This window comes from Petromyzon marinus, chromosome 52 (assembly GCF_048934315.1).
Source record: "Petromyzon marinus isolate PM22_M1 ecotype Great Lakes invasive population chromosome 52, UKy_Petmar_22M1.pri1.0, whole genome shotgun sequence".
In the NCBI taxonomy this organism is placed as follows: Eukaryota; Metazoa; Chordata; class Hyperoartia; order Petromyzontiformes; family Petromyzontidae; genus Petromyzon; species Petromyzon marinus.
In genome coordinates this window covers 11,799,385-11,820,812 of record NC_133718.1, presented here as the reverse complement: position 1 = coordinate 11,820,812, position 21,428 = coordinate 11,799,385, and the positions used below count along the sequence as shown (strand labels likewise).

The 21,428-nt window shown below is 54.1% G+C and overlaps 1 protein-coding gene across 2 annotated transcripts; it reads right to left on the bottom strand.

Annotated features, from left to right (window-relative positions):
- Window positions 1-3,926: 3,926 nt before the first annotated feature.
- LOC142905370 (phosphopantothenoylcysteine decarboxylase-like) lies at window positions 3,927-10,884 on the bottom strand. Of its 2 annotated transcripts, none has more exons than XM_076051862.1 (5): window positions 10,671-10,820; window positions 8,373-8,468; window positions 7,467-7,595; window positions 6,901-7,069; window positions 3,927-4,037 (listed from the first exon to the last, which is right to left on the bottom strand). In XM_076051862.1, exons 1-5 carry the CDS (start codon window positions 10,788-10,790, stop codon window positions 3,997-3,999), a joined length of 555 nt encoding a protein of 184 aa, XP_075907977.1. In that variant the 5' UTR covers window positions 10,791-10,820; the 3' UTR covers window positions 3,927-3,996. The 2 variants fall into 2 exon arrangements, with proteins under 2 accessions (XP_075907977.1, XP_075907976.1); XM_076051861.1 differs by lacking the exon at window positions 3,927-4,037 and adding an exon at window positions 5,695-6,114 and having other exon boundaries at window positions 10,671-10,884.
- Window positions 10,885-21,428: the final 10,544 nt, after the last annotated feature.

The following is a 21,428-nucleotide window of genomic DNA, read 5'->3' as shown; positions in this document are numbered from 1 at the left end:
CCCCCAAGCTCTTACAACAAAAACAATAATAATAATCATCTCGCTCAAAGCATACAAAACACGTGTTAACAACTGGTATCTCTCACAACAAACTGTTTAGCGCAAATCCTCGATGGGCAACCTGGTGGGGCGTGGGGATCGATGAGGAGGGGACATCCCCCCCAGCCCGCCGTGAGAAATTGGCTTAATTAGCTCACTAATTATAATGAGTAAGCTCACTAATTATAATGAGCTCACTAATTATAATTAGGGGTGTGACGTGGGGGGGGGGGTCAGGGATGGGGCCCGGGGGCTCGGGTTACGAGGGTGGGGGGGCGGACACGGACCCCGGTGACGTCACTCACTGAGTCACACTTTATGAATGGCGCGGTGGCGTGAGCACGTGCGTGTGTGTCCGTGTGTGTGTGGTGTGTGTGTGTCTGGTGTGTGTACGTGTGTGGTGTGTGTCTGGTGTGTGTACGTGTGTGGTGTCTGGTGTGTGTACGTGTGTGGTGTCTGGTGTGTGTACGTGTGTGGTGTCTGGTGTGTGTACGTGTGTGGTGTGTGTGTACGTGTGTGGTGTGTCTGGTGTGTGTACGTGTGTGTGTCTGGTGTGTGTACGTGTGTGATGTGTGTGTGTGTCTGGTGTGTGTACGTGTGTGGTGTGTGTGTGTCTGGTGTGTGTACGTGTGTGGTGTGTGTGTCTGGTGTGTGTACGTGTGTGGTGCGTGTCTGGTGTGTGTACGTGTGTGGTGTGTGTCTGGTGTGTGTACGTGTGTGGTGTGTGTACGTGTGTGGTGAGTGTCTGGTGTGTGTACGTGTGTGGTGTGTGTGGACGTGTGTGTGGTGTGTGTCTGGTGTGTGGACGTGTGTATAGTGTGTGTGTCTGGTGTGTCCGTGTGTGTGTCTGGTGTGTTTGGTGTGTGTCTGGTGTGTCTGGTGTGTGTGTGTGGTGTGTGTCTGGTGTGTGTACGTGTGTGTTTGGTGTGTACGTGTGTGTACATGTGTTTGTGTGGTGAGCGGTAGTGTAGTGGTTAGCGCGCTGCGCTACGAACCCGGTGACCCGAGTTCGATTATCTGAACCCCCTAGGTCGACTCAGCCTCAAACGAGTACCTGGTGCGTTGTGTAAAACATCGCCACTAGGGAGACAAAGGCGGCCGGGTGTGGTTGCTGGCCACCCACCCCACCCCCTCGCGTGCCGTGACGGTCTTCATAGGAGCTCGCTAACAGTACTTGCCTTAACAGCCTGTTAATGCTATACGGGGGTTCTTTGTCATTGTATGAGCTAATGCCCCCCCCCCCCCCACGTCACGACGCTATTCATAACCGTGAGGTCACTGCGTGTCGCTACCCACACGGACAGAGACCGCGCGTCCCATCATCCCCCTGGGGGCCGGTAAACTCGGCACCGTCAACTCCGTGGGAAGGCGGCGGTGTTCCGTAAAGGAAACCCGACACCCGCCATGGGAATGTGGAATTTCCCAGGCTCGTTTCAGTGCAGCCAATAGTAGGTGAGCTCCACCCCACAGCTAATAGGAGCAAGGAGACGTGTCGACCTTGCTTGCCACTACAGTCTATAGAGTACTGTATGTAATACAGTACTCTATAAGTATTACATCTCGTCACCCATCTCGTCACCCACCTCGACACCCACCTCGTCACCCATCTCGTCATCTATCTCATCACCCACCTCGATACCCATCTCGTCACCCACCTCGTCACCCATCTCGTCACCCACCTCGTCATCCACCTCGTCACTCACCTCGTCATCCACCTCGTCACCCATCTCGTCATCCACCTCGTCATCCACCTCGTCACCCATCTCATCAGCGCTCCATCTTCTCGACGGAAGCTCCTCTCGGACGCGTCCCGTTGCTTAGGCGACGTTTCGCGCTGCGGCCATGTGTTCATTGTCGTATGCGCTCTAAAGAGGCATTGCCAGGAACGTTGTCTGTATATAAATGTCTATGTGTGTGTGTCCCCTTTGAAGGCCATGCGGAACGCGTTGAGTTGTTGTCGTCTGTGCTTGAGCGTCGCCAGATAGTCATTCATTGTTTGTGACCATCGTCCAACACCCCGACTCACCCCGTTAAATCGAATCATCTTGAACCATCAGCTCAGGGAGTGCCGCAATCGGTCAGTGGGTCACAATATTCGATTTGTGTCGCATTGTCGCACCTAGGCGATCACACAGGCTGCTTCGAAACATGGTAACGCTTTTCGATTTAAAGCTTTCGTGACTGCAGGGATTCATATTCTTGGTTCTTTCGGTAAAGTCACGTAGAAAGGAAATAATAAAAATAAAATACAATTCTCACGACGTTTCGGCCACAACGCAAGCAGCCGTCCTCAGGTGAAGAAACAGAGCTGTCGGAAAGACAGAAACAGAGCTGTAGGACGCTGTCTTTCCGACAGCTCTGTTTCTTCACCTGAGGACGGCTGCTTGCGTTGCGGCCGAAACGTCGTGAGAATTTTATTATATTGTTTTATTATTTCCCTTCTACGTGACTTTACCGAAAGAATCAAGAATATGTTAACACTTATACGAGACTATCGTTTTTAATGGAAAAAGAACGAATAAATAACTGTAACATGATAATAAATGTAATGTTAATAGCTTCAAAAAGTCAGAGAGTCTCCACGTGTTCACCATCATTGGCAACACGTGGCCTGGAATCTTCTCCAGTTGGTCTCCAGAGCCCGGAGGCAGCAGCACATGTCACGTGGTGTTGTTGCAAATTCTCCGAAGTGTTCACGTTTTTCTGAAGCACCCGGTACATCGCGGCTCCTCTTGCTTCATCACATCATTACATAAATGTTGTTGTTGTTCTACGACACTGTTGTTGAAAACAAATCCTATGGTGGTTGTCAAGGGGGCCCCAACTCGTAGCTTTGGCCGCCAGAGGGGGGCCAAGGCGCCCCGTGCCTGCCCCCCGCGCTCGTTACGCTCCTGCTTACAACCCCCCCCCCCCCCCCCAAAGATCCTCCGTATAGCCTTGAACAGGTTGTTGGGGCAAGTGCTGTTTGCGAGCACCTATGAAGGCTTGAATGGCACACGACCGGGTGGACGGCGTCTACACGCGCACCCCGTGTAGGAAGGCCGCGTCGACCCGAGCGGAGCGCCAGAACCCGTTCAGATTATTCGTCACCGATGCCGGCGGCCGCGACGGGGGAATCGAACCCGGAGGCCTCTCGCTGACCCCCCACCCCCCACCCCACAGGTACTACTGCAGGCGGTGTCGGGACTGCGCGCTGGGGGGCCGCGTGATGCTGGCGGGGTGCTCGCGGGCACGGGACGCGGTGTGCGGGGGCTGCGCCCGGCCCGGCGCCCGCTACGACGCCCGCGTGCTGGCGTGCGTCCCCGACGGGGAGCACGAGCGCAGGGGGAACGAGCCGGCGGCGTCCAGCACGCGCGTGGACAACATCACGGAGCAGGTCATAGAGGGTGAGCCGGCGAGGCGGGGCGGCGGAGGGGGCATCCCGCGCGTGCCGTCATCCCGCCTGGCACGCGTTGCCGCCGCCGCCGCCGCGAGGTCACCGCGGTCATCGCATCATCGCTCGCCATCACGCGCGCCGTCGCCACGTAGCGAGAGCGAGGTTTTGATTTTGAGGTTGGAGCGGGCGAGTGATCGGTGAATGTGGTGAGAGCTGGCGAGCGAGTCGGTAGGGGGGCGAGCGTTAGGAGTAGACGAGTGAGCGATTACAGGGAGTGGGTGAGCGACTGGGCAAGTGCTTGGGTGAGTGTACACCCCACACACCCCACACACCTCACACCAACGTACAAATCCACACCGTAACTATCCCCCCCCCCCTTTTCTCTGACCCCCTACCTCCATTCTCTCCCCTTCTACCCCCCCCCATCCCTTCTCTCTCCTTCTCCTTCCTCACTGCCGCCGCCGCCCCCCGCAGTGCTGCTGGGCCCCAGGGACGTGGTGCGGGCTCCGTGGTTCGCCCCGGCGCTCTGCCTCGCCGCGCTCGCCGTGCTGCTCCTGACGGGGCTCGCGCTGCACATGCGGCTACGCAGCGGAGACGACGCCGTGCGGGGGCGCTGTGCAACCTGCGGGCACGCGTGATGGCGGGGGGGGGCACGCGTGATGGTGGGGGGGGGGGGACAGAGGGGGCGACAAAGCCGGGAAAGGGAATTGGGGGCTATAGTGAGAGGGGAGCTGGGGTGGGGGGGGGCAGGGAGGTCACGCTCGCACCCCCTTGCTCACCATCAGCCGTGATCGATCCACTGCAGGACGATGGAGACCCCCTCCCCCCGCCTCCGCGATGTAAAACAATCTACCTAGCGCCTGGCACACGAGGTGATTTCGCAGCTCCGTCTCCGCGGCGGGGCGTCCGCTCGGGTGCCGCGTTCCTCCTCCGGCTGCCGACGGCGCCGCTCGCCGTCGGCCAATCAGCTCGGAGCCGCCGCGGCTCGGCGTGGCCGCAATGTTTGTCGTCGTCGTCGTCGACGTTTGTTGTTGGTGTGGTTGTTGTAATTTATATTGTACGTGCACTTGCGCCTGTGACAACAGGTGGCGGGCCCTGTGAAACACGCGGCTTTGTCTTTGCTAAATAAATAAAAATCCTCGACGTCATTTGAATACTGTAGAGTGAATTAACGACGGTGTCAACTTGTGACACTGCGCCGCGCGGGTTTCGCTCGGCGCTTTCGGAGAGAGAGAGAGAGAGCGGACGACTAGGAGGCGTGGGGAGGAACCACAGACCAGTGGGAAAGGCAGCGGCAGCATCCGGGCTGCGAGGAGCCGGCGCTACCAACAATTGCCCAAGCTCTGAGGTCCGCTATATGTGAAGGTCTTATTGGCCTAATTGATGAGCGTTTATATGTGTGGAAGAGCATTGGGGAGAAACCCCAAGCATGTGTGCCTGCATGCGAGGGGGGAACACTCTATCCCATACAGACAGAACACATTTTTGCTGTTCTGCCTTCTGGCGAGCCAGGCAGGGGACGCCTCCTTGACGCTCACGGGAGGAGAGTTTCGCGCAATCCACCAACCCTCACTGCTGCCTCCAGCACACTGCTGGATTACAGGCAGCCAAGTGCAAAGTCACCACCGCCACCGTCATCATCATCAGGGGTGGGCGATGCGTTAATATATTTAAGGAGGTGGGTGGACATAGAAGAAGCCTGCGAGAGAAGAATGGTGGAGTGGGGGGGGGTGGATGATTGGGTGATGGCAATGCCCGTGAAGACGACAACAACACGAAGTGCAACTTCATGAAGTTACACTTCATGTTGCTGATCGGCACTTCGCCGAGAAAATCGGACAATTTGATTTCAAGGAGTTTACCAAAATTTGGAATACTATTACAGAGCAAATATTAACCACGTGCAAACAAACAAACGCAGTTTAGCCCTGAAGGCCTTCTGTTATGGCTGTTTTATTAATTAAGCAATGTCGTGCTTACGAAGAGGACTGCTGCGTGAATATGAAGCGTTGGGTCTTTGCCACGCGTATCCAAGGTTTCATCCCTAATCAGTTTTAATTTGAAGATATAAGCAATCTTACGTTATAAGCAGTTCAGGTATTGGATACAGAATCATGGATGGATCCAGGTTCCTGTGTAGACCCGGGTTCCAGTGCAGACCCAGGTTCCTGTGTAGACCCAGGTTCCTGTGTAGACCCAGGTTCCTGTGTAGACCCGGGTTCCTGTGTAGACCCGGGTTCCAGTGTAGACCCGGGTTCCTGTGTAGACCCAAGTTCCTGTGTAGACCCAAGTTCCTGTGTAGACCCGGGTTCCTGTGTAGGCCCGGGTTCCAGTGTAGACCCGGGTTCCAGTGTAGACCCGGGTTCCTGTGTAGACCCGGGTTCCTGTGTAGACCCGGGTTCCAGTGTAGACCCGGGTTCCTGTGTAGACCCGGGTAATTTATATTGTACGTGTAGACCCAGGTTCCTGTGTAGACCCAGGTTCCTGTGTAGACCCAGGTTCCTGTGTAGACCCGGGTTCCTGTGTAGACCCAGGTTCCTGTGTAGACCCGGGTTCCTGTGTAGACCCAGGTTCCTGTGTAGACCCAGGTTCCTGTGTAGACCCGGGTTCCCGTGTGGGCTCAGGTGTGGTGAGAGAGGCTCTCAGGTGAGTCTGAACTGCCTGCACAATGGTGTCCACTTCCGCCATGGCACCCAGACCTGCAGTGAGGGTCATCAGGGGGGTGGTGGTGAGGGTCGGTGAGCAGTGTGGTGAGCAGTGTGATGAGTAGTGCGATTATATAGCATCTAATCCCGTCGGTCGGTTCTATTGCTTGGACCAATCGGAATGAGTGGGTGAGTGTTGTTGTGACCTACAGTGTGGTGAGTTAGTTGAGTTAGTGGATACATTTGTGAATGAATGAGTTGTCACCTGCAGTGCGGTGAGTGAGCCAATGAATGAGTGAGCTGGTGGGTGGGTGAGCGTTGTCGTGACCTGCGGTGTGCTGAGAGGGTTAGTGAACCAGGGAGCTGGTGGGTGGGTGAGCGTTGCCATGACTTCCGGTGTGCTGAGAGGGTGAGTGAGCCAATGAATGAGTGAGCTGGTGGGTGGGTGAGCGTTGCCATGACCTCCGGTGTGCTGAGAGGGTGAGTGAGCCAATGAATGAGTGAGCTGGTGGGTGAGTGAGCGTTGTCGTGACCTGCGGTGTGCTGAGAGGGTGAGTGAGCCAATGAATGAGTGAGCTGGTGGGTGGGTGAGCGTTGCCGTGACCTGCGGTGTGCTGAGAGGGTGAGTGAGCCAACGAATGAGTGAGCTGGTGGGTGGGTGAGCGTTGCCGTGGCCTGCGGTGTGCTGCTAGTTGAACACAGCGTGGCGATGCACGAGGTGACGCAGTCACCGTCTGGTTCGGCCAAACTCTCAACACGGCCGGAGGGATCAAACGAGCCAAGCTGTGCGGTAGCGGCGACAGACGAGTGCCAAGGAGGGGACTGGGCGCGCGAGCGTACCCGTGTCTCCGCACGCGAGGGTCTTGCTCACGCACGCCACCTCCTCATAGCCCAGCTGGCGCAGCGCGCGCGTGTGGGCGCCCGTGAGCGGGTGATCCCACATGTGCGTGTTCATCGCCGGGCAGAAGAGCAGCGGGCGGTCTCGGTCCCAGGCTCGCACCACACACATCTACGTGTGCGGGGAAGGGGAGGGGGGGAGGTATACATGGAAGGGGGGTTGGGTGCACAAGGGGGATATGCGAGATGGCTTCCCATAGAGACAAAGATACTCGCACAGGGACTCATAGGCTCGCATAGAGACCCATAGGGTATTGTAGAGACCCACTGACTCGCACAAAGACCCATAGGCTAACGTAGAAGCCCAGAGGTTTACATCAAGATAACACAGGCTCACATAGAGACCAAGAGTCACGCAGAGGCCCACAGTCTCTCACACACACCAAAAAGTGAAAATGGGAATCCGAGAGACATCCACACTTGTGCCCCCCCGCCGCACCCCTGCTCACCCCCCCCGCCCACCCCCCACGCCGCCCGCAGCTCCGCACACTTCACCCCCGCCCGCTCACCAGCAGGTTGTCACAGAGGCCGCCGGCCACCTTGGCGAGGGAGTTGGCGTCGAGCGGGGCGAGGAGCAGGAGGTCGGCCCAGCGGCGCAGATCCACGTGGAGCACCGGGTCACCCAGACGCGTCCATGTCTGGGGTGGGGGCGGGGGCAGCATAGGAAATAAATATCCCCCCTCGACCCCCACCCACCACCAATGTTCCATCCCGATTGCGCTATTATCGGCGGCGTTGCGTCTCGAGATGCCAAGATTCGTTTCGGAAAACTCGCAGGGCGGCGAGACCCCTTCGTGCTCCGTAGAGAACGGCCCGCGGAGGCGGATGTCACAGAGCTACATCTTCCTCTTCTTCAAGTGAGCTCCGCTCTGTGCACAGTGCAGAGGGCGGCTCTGCCACATGAGAGTAATGCTTGTCACGTGACGGTCACACTGACGTTCCGCATAGCCTCACGTGAGCACCTGGTGCGGTGTTTAAACATCAGCGCTAGGGAGACAAAGACGGTTACACCGCCTATCCTTGTACGCGTGCCATGTCTCTGCCTTCATTAGTGCTCGCTAATATAGCACTTGCTCCCAACAGTCTGTGTTAAATGCTATATGGGATCTTTGTCCTTGTATAGTGCGCGTGTGTATATGTGTGTGTGTGTGTGGCACCAGCGGTGTCATGATCGGCCTCTGTGGAGGAATAGGCTCGTGAAGGATGCTGCTACTGGGCAGTTGGGAGGCAGTCGACCTCTAACCACAGCGGAGGGGCAGGGGAGCGAGCAAGTCGGCACCGTGGGGTGCACAGGTGGTGCATCTGCCAATCATCTCAGGCCGGCCGTAACACCTGGGGTCTGTCCCGTTACCGTCCGGCAGCGAGCCTTCCTCACTAGGTGCACCTAGCCTGGCACAAACGTCGTGGACACTCACCTGCCACTCGTCGGCGTCGCTGTAGACGGGGACTGGCAGTGACTCCGGTGCAAAGAAGTGCTTCGCGTGCTCCGTGCACACCACACGCACCTCCGGCTACAAAAAGACAAAGATCCCCCGTATAGTTTTAACAGGAATGTTGCAGCTAGTGCTGTTAGCGAGCACCTATGAAGGCCGGCACGGCACACGAGGGGGTGGGCGGCCAGCACCACGCCCGACCGCCTTTGTCTCCCGAGTGGCGATGTTTTTACACATCAGACCAGGCACTCATTTAAGGCTGAGTCGATCTAAGGAAAGCCAAGGACCGGTTCAGATAATCATCACCGGTGTTGGCCGCTACGCGACCGCTCCCCTTCGGCTGCACACACAGGTGTGGGTTCAGACACGTGGCGGTCCATCTGCCAGCAGGGGCGTAAGCAAGCAATTGCAGGGCTGCACCTTTATCTGTTTGGACTCATAGACTAACATATGACCCATAGACTAACACAGAAATCATAGACGCACACAAGGGTCACAATTGCATCGGGACTCAATAGACTAACACACGAGTCATAGCCGTATAATATAAAAGGGAAATCTGTGATTATGTGGGTCTGTTAAAAATGTTAAGCATACTTCCCGACATGCAACAAACTTGGAATTTGGCATGTGGGTAGTTTCCAGACTGTACAGCATGCAAACATTATTAAAAATACACTTTTGTATTGGGGGGGGCGCAATAATGTATATATTTTGCGTGGCAGGTGGGCGGTGACGTCACATCTGTGATGTCACCCGCATGCGGCAGCGTCACGCAGTGTGCCTGCTGACGTCACGCACCCCCCCCCCCCCCACGTAGGCCGCTGTGTTACCGTAAAACAAGACAAGAATCCAAGTCTCGGACGAGCCGGTGAGTAGTAAAGCTAGTAGCCGTATATAATTACAATGGACTCACATAGGGCCAGTGGAAGAGTAGGCCAAATACTCCTCGACTAGAGCTCCCTATAGTGGGATAGTGGGGGGGGGGGGGGCTCTTTCACCAGCAGGGTCGTGAGCGAGCGATTGTAGGGCTGAACCTTTATCCTGCACCCTCTCAAGCAAATGACGATGATGAAATACAGACGACGAAGTCTCAATGATGATGGTGGTGATGATGGTGATGATGGTGGTGGTGATGGTGGTGATGATGGTGGTGGTGATGATGGTGGTGATGATGGTGATGGTGGTGATGATGGTGATGATGATGGTGGTGATGATGGTGATGATGGTGATGGTGGTGATGGTGGTGATGATGATGGTGATGATGGTGATGATGATGATGGTGGTGACGATGATGGTGGCGATGATGGTGGTGATGATGGTGGTGACGATGATGGTGATGATGATGGTGGTGATGATGGTGATGATGGTGATGGTGGTGATGATGGTGGTGATGATGATGGTGGTGATGATGGTGATGATGATGATGGTGGTGATGATGGTGGTGATGATGGTGGTGATGATGGTGATGGTGGTGATGATGGTGGTGATGATGGTGGTGATGATGATGGTGGTGATGATGGTGGTGGTGATGATGATGGTGGTGATGATGGTGGTGATGATGGTGATGATGATGATGGTGGTGACGATGGTGGTGATGATGGTGGTGATCATGGTGGTGACGATGATGGTGATGATGATGGTGGTGATGATGGTGATGATGGTGGTGATGATGGTGGTGATGATGATGATGATGGTGGTGATGATGGTGATGATGATGATGGTGGTGATGATGGTGGTGGTGATGGTGGTGATGATGGTGATGATGATGATGGTGGTGATGATGGTGGTGATGATGGTGATGGTGGTGATGATGATGGTGGTGATGATGGTGATGATGGTGATGATGGTGGTGACGATGATGGTGGTGATGATGATGGTGGTGATGATGATGGTGGTGATGATGGTGATGATGGTGGTGGTGATGATGATGGTGGTGATGATGGTGATGATGGTGGTGGTGATGATGGTGATGATGGTGGTGATGATGATGGTGATGATGATGGTGGTGATGATGGTGGTGATGATGGTGATGATGGTGGTGATGATGATGGTGATGATGGTGATGATGGTGATGATGATGGTGATGATGATGGTGATGATGATGGTGATGATGATGGTGGTGATGATGATGGTGATGATGGTGATTATGATGATGGTGATGATGATGAAGTACAGACGACGTCTCAATGGTGATGATGGTGGTGATGGTGATGATGGTGGTGATGATGGTGATGATGATGGTGATGATGAAGTACAGATGACGACCTCTCGCTGCACCTGCTGGGGCAGAGCGAGGAGGCGAGCCACCAGCAGCGGCAGCTTCACCGATGCGACGCTGCCCGTGGCTCCCAGCAGCACGCGGGGCCGCCTCCCCGCCCCCCCTCCTCCCTGCGCCATGGGGCCCCTCGAGCCCCCCTCCAGCCCCCCCCCTGGGTCGCCCCCCGAGGTCGCGGCACTTCGATACCGCTCCTGCCGGACTGCAGTGCAGTGCACGCGTCCCCTTTAGAATCGAATCGTGTGCGACGTTGTAGTCATACCGATTCACTGCAGATCGATTCTAATCACCCATCGCGATTTGCATTTCGTGTGTCGTTTTGTGTTGGTGGTTGAGGCGTGTTGAACCATTATGGGAGTCTGAATTGCGACTCGATACATCTATGGATAGTTTTTGTTAGTGGATGTTGTAATCATGCCGGCTGTTCGGGAATATGTAACGATCCGGCAACTGGCGATCCACATTCGCGATTAATTTCGTCGATTCTCAAAGTGCCGTTCAATGGGGGTGCTGGACACGTTCCGTGAATCGTGGAATCGCGACCTCGTTAGTCGCGATTCACCCACCGGCGATTCCATCAGGGTGGCAGAAACCGTGACGCCGGTCAACGTTTCGGGCAATGGCCCTTTCTGCATGGGCACACACACACACACTGTAAATAGAGGCCCAGCAGAGAGACAGAGATCATAGCTTTGAAAAACTGTCTCTCTCTAATGGGATCTCCGCTCAAAAGATTGCTCCAGCTTAATTAAACGTTCTTATTCTGGAATCCCAACACAAAACCGTTTCACTTTTTCAAACATCGTGGGGGGGGGGGGGGGGGGGGGGGTTGAGGCGGGTTGCCAACAACTCTCAACTGCAGCTATTCCGGGAGACGTTTTAAATTGACATCAATTAGTTTCATTAAATTATCCTCTATTTTTAAAATGTTCTGGATTGCTTTCGACCGTCACCGGGAGATTGGTCACCAATTCCGATCGAGACTCCCGGCCAAACCGAGAGGGTGGGCAACCCCACGCAATCGGAGTCTTTATTTAGGCCGCAAGAGGAATCCGATGAGCTATGAAGCTCTTGTTTTCACAGACGCCACCACTAGATGGCACGAGTCCTTGTTGAAAGTGTGCGGTGAGTCCACGGTGAGTCCACTGCCGTGTTAAATCCTCACTAGAGTCCAGGGATATACTCATTGTGTTGACAGAGGGGAGAGTTATGGGGTGAGGCGAGAGAGGAGCCGGCCCAGCCGCTAGGGGTCGCTGTCTCCACGCGGGGCCGGCGTGCCGAGACCCCTGGAGCCCCTCCCCGAGACCCCTGGCCTTGGGGGTGTCTATCCAAGCTATGAATTCGAGATAGTCTCCCAGGACGGATTGTATTTGTTAGTCTGGATGGGTGCGGGTTGAGGCGTGCTCGCGGTGCTGGCCACCCACGGCCCTCGTGTGCCGTGCCGGCCTCCAGCACGTGCCGGCCTCCAGCACGTGCCGCGTGCTGCTCGCTCACAGCACTTGCCTCCCCAACAGTCTGTTAAGGCGACACGGGGGGGGGGGGTCTTTGGGGAGCGGTGGCGCAGCAGTTAGCGCTACGCTGCGCTACGAACCCGGCAACCCGAATTCGATTCCCGCTCCCGGCAAACACCGCTGGGTGATTCTATCTGAACCGGTCCCGGGCCTCCACGAGGTCCAACTCAGTGCGGTGTAAGCATCAGCAAACATCAGCATTGTAAACATCAGCATTGTAAACATCAGCATCGTAAACATCAGCATTGTAAACATCATCATTGTAAACATCAGCATTGTAAACATCAGAAAACATCAGCATTGTAAACATCAGTATTGTAAACATCAGCAACATCAGCAAACATCAGTATTGTAAACATCAGCAAACATCAGCATTGTATTCTAGATTTAAAGCTTTCGTGACTGCTAGGATCCATACTCTTTGGTTCTATTGGGTAAAGTCACGTAGGTGAAAATAAAATAACAAAAAATCACGACGTTTCGGCCACAACACAAGCGGCCTTCATCAGGTGAAGGGACGAGACTGTCTGGAGGACAGCGCTGGAGTGAGAGAAGCCACGCTTAGATCACGACCTTTAAGCTGTGTGAGAAGAAAACAAAGCGCCTTGACAAAGGAATTAGCATATAATTTAGCATTGAAATGGCTCATTGAAATAGCTAAGTTAAAGTATACACATCCGCACATACCTTGTAACTGGTCACAGAAATAGTTATTTTAAAGTCAGAGCATATACATTCACCGAGGCACCTAGTACTAATCAAACAGGAGAATTTAGCGAAACACAACCACGTTCAGACAGCGGACCTTTAAACTGTGTGCTAGCAAACAAGGTGTTCTGACAAATAAATTAGCATAAAAATTAGCATTTGATTGGCGGATTTTAGGAAAGAGGTGGTGTACGTGCCGGTGGACTTGCCGTTTGGCGCGGGGGGGAGGGGGAGTTTACCTATTGATGGTGTGAAAAGGGAATTTATAAGAGCTGCGAAAGTTTGGGGGTACCACTACTTGAAAAAATATACTGTACCATTGAAATTAGTTTAATGTTTAGTTCGATTTAGAACATCTTTCCAATGGTTGCTTAATTTGAAACCATCTTTTCGGTTCAAATTGTGTCTGTGTTTGTAGATCTGAATTGCTTCATGAACAAATCTCTGATAAAAACCCGTGGGTTTGCAAAGAACCTTGGTATCGGAGAAAATTATATCGTGATCCACCACAGCGTTGTAACAGTGATCAGCAACGGCAGAATCACTGATCACTGTTACAACGCTGTGGGGGATCACGATATAATTTTCTCCGATACCAAGGTTCTTTGCAAACCCACGGGCTTTTATCAGAGATTTGTTCATGAAGCAATTCAGATCTACAAACACAGACACAATTTGAACCGAGAAGATGGTTTCAAATTAAGCAACCATTGGAAAGATGTTCTAAATCGAACTAAACATTAAACTAATTTCAATGGTACAGTATATTTTTTCAAGTAGTGGTACCCCAAACTTTCGCAGCTCTTATAAATTCCCTTTTCACACCATCAATAGGTAAACTCCCCCCCCCCCCCCGCGCCAAACGGCAAGTCCACCGGCACGTACACCACCTCTTTCCTAAAATCCGCCAATCAAATGCTAATTTTTATGCTAATTTCTTTGTCAGAACACCTTGTTTGCTCGCACACAGTTTAAAGGTCCGCTGTCTGAGCGTGGTTGTGTTTCGCTAAATTCTCCTGTTTGATTAGTACTAGGTGCCTCGGTGAATGTATATGCTCTGACTTTAACATAGCTATTTCTGTGACCAGTTACAAGGTAATCACTCAGCTATTTCAATTCTATGCTAATTCCTTTGTCAAGGGGTACCTCTGCGGATGTGTATACTTTAACTTAGCTATTTCAATGAGCCATTTCAATGCTAAATTATATGCTAATTCCTTTGTCAAGGCGCTTTGTTTTCTTCTCACACAGCTTAAAGGTCGCGATCTAAGCGTGGCTTCTCTCACTCCGGCACTGTCCTCCAGACAGTCTCGTCCCTTCACCTGATGAAGGCCGCTTGTGTTGTGGCCGAAACGTCGTGATTTTTTGTTATTTTATTTTCACCTATGTGACTTTACCCAATAGAACCAAAGAGTATCAGCATTGTAAACATCAGCAAACATCAGCATTGGGGAGACAAAGGCGGCCGGGGGGTGGTGCTGGCCACCCGCCCCTTCCATGCGCCGTGTCGGCCTTCATGGGTGTTGTTCCCTAACAGCACTTGCCCCAAGGGTCTGATAAGGCGCTATACGGGGGATCTTTGTCTTTGTGAGCAGTGTAAGTTTATGTCGCTGTGTGGATGTCAACGTGTCCGCGTCTCTGTGAGTGACGTGTGAGTATGATTGTGATCTCCTTATATCCCCGTGCCATTGTGTGTCGGTGTCATTGCGTCATCGCGGGGTATGTGACAAGAGCTGAGTGTGTGTGTCAGTGTGTGTGTGTCAGCGTGTGTGTGTCAGTATGTGGGTGTGTGTCAGCGTGTGTGTGTGTCTGTGTGTGTGTCAGTGTGTGTGTGTCAGCGTGTGTGTGTGTCAGCGTGTGTGTGTGTCAGTGTGTGTGTCAGTGTGTGTGTCAGTGTGTGTGTGTGTCTGTGTGTGTGTCAGTGTGTGTGCGTGTGTGTCAGTGTGTGTGTCAGTGTGTGTGTGTCAGTGTGTGTGTCAGCGTGTGTGTGTCAGTGTGTGTGTCAGTGTGTGTGTGCGTGTGTGTCAGTGTGTGTGTGTCAGTGTGTGTGTGTGTCAGCGTGTGTGTGTCTGTGTGTGTGTGCGTGTGTGTCAGTGTGTGTGTCAGCGTGTGTGTGTCAGTATGTGTGTGTGTGTCAGCGTGTGTGTGTCTGTGTGTGTGCGTGTGTGTCAGTGTGTGTCAGTGTGTGTCAGTGTGTGTGTGTGTGTCAGTGTGTGTGTCAGTGCGAAACGTGGACCCCCCTAATGGAACATCTTCGCCGGTTAGAAACATTTAGGCTGGCCTGCCTACGATCCAGCTTGGGTTTAACCAGGCTGGATTGTGTGAGGAGCTCACATATTCTTGAAAGATCTGGACAAAGTCCTATCGGTGAGCTCCTCCGGCAGGCAAGGCTGCGTTAGCTGGGTCATGTAGCCCGCATGCCCAGCCACCGCATGCCGAAACAGCTTTTGTTCGGCCGGATCGAGGGGGCTAAACGGGCGCGGCACGGGCTAGAGAAGAGATGGAGTGATGTGGTACAGGAGGACGTGGAGATGAGTGGACTTGCCGATGACTGGTACCAGCGGTGTCAAGATCGGCCTCTGTGGAGGAGGCTCGTGAAGGACGCTACTGGACAGTTGGAGGCAGTCGCCCTCCAACAACAACGGAGGGCGGAGGAGCGACGCTCACAACAACGAGCGGAGCGCCGGGTGGCTAAAGCACGGCAGGTTGGCACAGTAGGGGGCACAGGTGGTGCATCAGCCAGTCATCTCAGTCAGTCGACCCGTGGCACCTGGGTCTGCCCCGTGACCTCCTGCCAGCGGGCGTTCGACACTTCACGTGGCCTCAGGGTGCACATAGCCTGGCACAAGCGTCGTGGTGCCGTCACCGCCACTTAGTGGCGAATGGCGGCTGTTGTTGTGTCAGTGTGTGTGTCAGTGTGTGTGTCAGCGTGTGTGGTCAGTGTGTGTGTCAGTGTGTGTGTCAGTGTGTCAGTGTGTGTGTCAGCGTTTGTGTCAGTGTGTGGTCAGTGTGTGTGTCAGTGTGTGGTCAGTGTGTGTCAGTGTGTGTGTGTCAGTGTCAGCGTGTGTGTGTCAGTGTCAGCGTGTGTATCAGTGTGTGTGTCAGTGTGAGTGTGTGTGTCAGTGTGTGTGTCAGTGTGAGTGTCAGTGTGAGTGTGTGTGTCAGTGTGTGTAGCACAAGCGTCGTGGTGATGTCACCGCCACTTAGTGGCGAATGGCGGTTGTTGTTGTTGTTGTATGTGTCAGTGTGCGTGTCAGTGTGTGTGTCAGTGTGTATGTCAGTGTGTATGTCAGTGTGTGTGTCAGCGTGTGTGTCAGTGTGTGTGTCAGCGTGTGTGTTAGTGTGTGTGTCAGTGTGTGGTCAGTGTGTGGTCAGTGTGTGTCAGTGTGTGTGTCAGTGTGTGTGTCAGTGTGTGGTCAGCGTGTGTCAGTGTGTGTGTCAGTGTGTGTGTCAGTGTGTGGTCAGCGTGTGTGTCAGTGTGTGTGTCAGCGTGTGGGTCAGCGTGTGTGTAAGTGTGTGTGTCAGTGTGTGTCAGCGTGTGTCAGCGTGTGTCAGTGTGTGTCAGTGTGTGTGTCAGCGTGTGTGTCAGTGTGTGTGTGTTAGCGTGTGGTCAGTGTGTGTGTCAGTGTGTGTCAGTGTGTGTCAGCGTGTGTGTCAGTGTGTGTGTCAGTGTGTGTGTCAGTGTGTGTCAGTATCTGTATCAGTGTGAGTGTGTGCCAGTGTGAGTGTGTGTCAGTGTGAGTGTAAGTTGTGTCAGTGTGAGTGTGTGCCAGTGTGAGTGCGTCAGTGTGAGTGTGTGCCAGTGTGAATGTGTGCCAGTGTGAATGTCAGTGTGAGTGTGTGCCAGTGTGAGTGTGTGTCAGTGTGAGTGTCAGTGTGAGTGTGTGTCAGTGTGAGTGTGTGCCAGTGTGTGTGTGTGCCAGTGTGAGTGTGTGCCAGTGTGAGTGTGTGCCAGTGTGAGTGTGTGCCAGTGTGAGTGTAAGTTGTGTCAGTGTGAATGTGTGCCAGTGTGTGTGTGCCAGTGTGAATGTGTGTCAGTGTGAGTGTGTGTCAGTGTGAGTGTGTGCCAGTGTGTGTGTGTGCCCGTGTGAGTGTGTGTCAGTGTGAATGTGTGTCAGTGTGAGTGTGTGCCAGTGTGAGTGTGTGCCAGTGTGATTGTAAGTTGTGTCAGTGTGAGTGTGTGCCAGTGTGTGTGTGCCAGTGTGAGTGTGTGCCAGTGTGAGTGTGTGCCAGTGTGAGTGTGTGCCAGTGTGAGTGTAAGTTGTGTCAGTGTGAATGTGTGCCAGTGTGTGTGTGCCAGTGTGAATGTGTGTCAGTGTGAGTGTGTGTCAGTGTGAGTGTGTGCCAGTGTGTGTGTGTGCCCGTGTGAGTGTGTGTCAGTGTGAATGTGTGTCAGTGTGAGTGTGTGCCAGTGTGAGTGTGTGCCAGTGTGATTGTAAGTTGTGTCAGTGTGAGTGTGTGCCAGTGTGAGTGTGTGCCAGTGTGTGTGTGCCCGTGTGAGTGTGTGTCAGTGTGAATGTGTGTTAGTGTGATTGTGTGTCAGTGTGTGTGTGTGCCAGTGTGAGTGTAAGTTGTGTCAGTGTGAGTGTGTGCCAGTGTGTGTGTGTGCCAGTGTGAGTGTGTGCCAGTGTGAGTGTAAGTTGTGTCAGTGTGAATGTGTGCCAGTGTTAGTGTGTGCCGGTGCGAGTGTGTGCCAGTGTGAGTGTGTGCCAGTGTGTGTGTGTGCCAGTGTGAATGTGTGTCAGTGTGAGTGTGTGCCAGTGTGAGTGTGTGCCAGTGTGAGTGCGTCAGTCTACCACCCACTCCACGCCCCTGCCTTCCCTCATGAACATTTAATATATCTTCAAGCGCCTCTTATCCTGGGCATATCTCCCTCCTCCCTTTCCTCCCTCCCTTAACACTCCTCCTCCATCACGACCACTCCTCACTCCGTGCTGTTCCACCTCTCATAAAGCCACCTCGCAGCCATTCACCATCGCAGAAACTCGTCCTTGTGACTCGGGAGATGGTGGGTGAGGGGAGATGGTGGGTGAGGGGAGATGGTGGGTGAGGGGAGATGGTGGGTGAGGGGAGATGGTGGGTGAGGGGAGATATTGGGTGAGAGGAGGTGATGGGTGAGATGGTGGGTGAGGGGAGATGATGGGTGAGATGGTGGGTGAGGGGAGATGGTGGGTGAGGGGAGATGGTGGGTGAGTGGAGATGATGGGTGAGATGGTGGGTGAGATGGTGGGTGAGGGGAGATGATGGGCGAGATGATGGGTGAGGGGAGATGGTGGGTGAGGGGAGATGGTGGGTGAGGGGAGATGGTGGGTGAGGGGAGATGATGGGTGAGGGGAGATGGTGGGTGAGGGGAGATGGTGGGTGAGGGGAGATGATGGGTGAGGGGAGATGGTGGGTGAGGGGAGGTGATGGGTGAGGGGAGATGGTCGGTGAGGGGAGATGGTGGGTGAGATGGTGGGTGAGGGGAGATGGTGGGTGAGGGGAGATGGTGGGTGAGATGGTGGGTGAGGGGAGGTAATGGGTGAGATGGTGGGTGAGGGGATATGATGGGTGAGATGGTGGGTGAGGGGAGATGATGGGTGAGGGGAGATGGTGGCTGAGTGGAGATGATGGGTGAGATGGTGGGTGAGATGGTGGGTGAGGGGAGATGATGGGTGAGATGATGGGTGAGGGGAGATGGTGGGTGAGGGGAGATGGTGGGTGAGATGGTGGGTGAGGGGAGACGGTGGGTGAGATGGTGGGTGAGGGGAGATGGTGGGTGAGGGGAGATGATGGGTGGGAGGAGATGGTGGGTGAGGGGAGATGATGGGTGAGGGGAGATGATGGGTGAGATGATGGGTGAGGAGATAGAATGGGTGAGAGTAATTGGTGGGTGAGGGGAGCTGATGGGTGATGGGAGATGATGGGTGAGATGATGGGTGAGGGGAGATGGTGGGTGAGAGTAATTGGTGGGTGATGGGAGATGATGGGTGAGATGATGGGTGAGGGGAGATGGTGGGTGAGAGTAATTGGTGGGTGATGGGAGATGATGGGTGAGATGGTGGGTGAGGGGAGATGGTGGGTGAGGGGAGGTGATGGGTGAGGGGAGATGGTGGGTGAGGGGAGATGATGGGTGAGGTGATGGGTGAGGGGATAGAATGGGTGAGAGTAATTGGTGGGTGAGGGGAGATGATGGGTGAGGGGAGATGATGGGTGAGAGTAATTGGTGGGTGAGGGGAGGTGATGGGTGACAGCGTCTCAGCTACCCAGGGTGCAGGCGGTGCAACTGCATCGCGGCCGCAGGGGCCCAGGCGCTGGGCGACGAAGCGAGGGAACAGATTGGACAGGGGGGGCCCTGACATTCCTCGCACTTGGGCCCGTGGTGGTCACTATTTAGTTGTTGTTGCTCTGAATTCGTTTTGCTTAATTTCTGTACAGTACGTGATATTTATGGTGACAGTATTTCATGTCATGTTGGTGACAACCCAGGTCCCTCTTGCAAGTGAGACTCTATCCCTTTGTCTTGAGGTCTCACTTTAACTCGCTAATATCACTTACTCATTCACCACGCATCCACTCACCCACTTATCAATTCACCCACTCACCCACCCTCTCATTCACGCCCTCACTCACCCCATGTAGTAGCTGTGGGTTTGGGGTGTGTGATGGGATGATGGTGTATGGTGGGAGCTGTGGGTTTCGGGGTGTGTGATGGGATGATGGTGTATGGTGAGAGCTGTGGGTTTGGGGTGTGTGATGGGATGATGGTGTATGGTGGGAGCTGTGGGTTGGGGTGTGTGATGGGATGATGGTGTATGGTGGGAGTTGTGGGTTTGGGGTGTGTGATGGGATGATGGTGTATGGTGGGAGTTGTGGGTTTGGGGTATGTGATGGGATGATGGTGTATGGTGGGAGTTGTGGGTTTCGGGGAGTGTGTGACACATCCCTTACTCCGAGGAGGGTGTAGCTGCTGATGATGTTATTTGTGATCAGCAATTCCCCCCCACCCATCTCTCTGGGGAACGCGACCACAGCCACACCCACAACAACACACACCTCTCATGCATACATACACACACACACAGATCCACCGTATATCCCTTAATAGGCTCGTTGGAGCAAGTGCTGTTAGTGTGTGAGCATCTATTACGGCTGCTACGGCGCACAAGAGGGGTGGTGTGGTTAAGCACCATCCCCTGACGGCTTTGTCCCCCAGTACTGATATTTTACGCACCGCACCAGCTACCCATTTGAGAGCGACCCAAGACCGGTTCTATCAGTTCACGACCGATATTGATTGGCTGTAGGCGGGAATCGAACTCGACCCACCTGTCATTGCTTGCTAGACATGCATTGTGTGTGCGTGCGGTAAAACCGGTAACCGTCATGCGGTTACCGGTAGTGCAAATAAACCGATTTCAAACCGCCCCAAACCCACGACCACCTCCACCCCTCATTTCCCGTGCTTTGTATTACCGGCAGCAACCATCCGTGGGACATAAAGGGGGGTGCGCCGGGGTGCGGTCAGACTCTACCATGTAGGATGCAGGGGTTAGGGATGCGAGACGTGGACCCAGATGCTTTCGCTCTCCCCTTCATATTCGCTTTAAGTATATTTTCTTTATTACTCAGACACGCACAACCTCACTCACACACTCATTCATTCACCCGCTCAATACAAGACCAGGGTTGCACTCTAATAATAATCATCATCATCCAATCACGGTGTGCTACTCGTGTGGCCAGGTGTCGCCCTTTGGGTCATCTCTCGATAACGAAGCGACCACGTGGGGGACACAGGCTGGACAACTCGAGTGAGCAAGCCAATAGCGGTTGTCCTATGGATAACCTCGCCCCTTGCCATAGGAATGTGGACTTTCCACCACTCGCTGTGCAGACATGAAAACCGAAGTTATATCACGTAATATCGTGTTTGGGTCAATTGCTAGTCCGCTTGTTCACAAAGGAAACCCTGAGCGAGTGTCAAGGTTATTTTTTATGGAGGGTCCTGCCAAGTTTTCGCAGTTGTGGGGGGGGGGGGGGCGATGTTGCTGCTGCTGTGTGATCCAAATTGAGTGATTTTTAGGTCGCTTTTCAGCATGGGGATAGTTTTGGCCAGAGGAGGACCCGGCGGAAACCCCATGCAGAACAGGGGTAGAGGTACAAACTCCCAACAGCAGCCGCCGTTCGCCACGAGGTTGCGGTGACGTCGCCACGGCGCTTGTGCCAGGCTAGGTCCACTTTGATGCCATCACGTGAATTTTTGAAGGCCTCGCTGCTGGCAGGTAACTGGACGGACCCATGTGTTGTGGGTTGACCGAGATGAGTGGCAGACGCAAAACCTGTGCTTGCCACTTTGCCACACTCTCACAAAGACAACATTCCCCGTGCAGCCTTAAAGCCATCGCTCTTCATTACAAGGCCCACGGGCTACTGGCGGCCCCTGGCGAGCAGCCCCCGACAGTGCACAGCAGATGTAGCCGTCTTATCGGGGAAAGTGGGCCCCCCCTCTGAATGTTAGTAAAGAACACTGCTCGAGCAGGCTGCTGGGGCAAGCGCCGT

Excerpts from the sequence above, each read along its gene's own strand:
- LOC142905370 (XM_076051861.1), bottom strand. The coding sequence starts at position 10,790 with ATGGCGCAGGGAGGAGGGGGGGCGGGGAGGCGGCCCCGCGTGCTGCTG. Across the intron at positions 8,469-10,670 it reads TCCTCGCTCTGCCCCAGCAG|CCGGAGGTGCGTGTGGTGTG; the intron begins GTGCAGCGAGAG and ends GTCTTTTTGTAG. Across the intron at positions 7,070-7,466 it reads GCCTCTGTGACAACCTGCTG|ATGTGTGTGGTGCGAGCCTG; the intron begins GTGAGCGGGCGG and ends CCGCACACGTAG.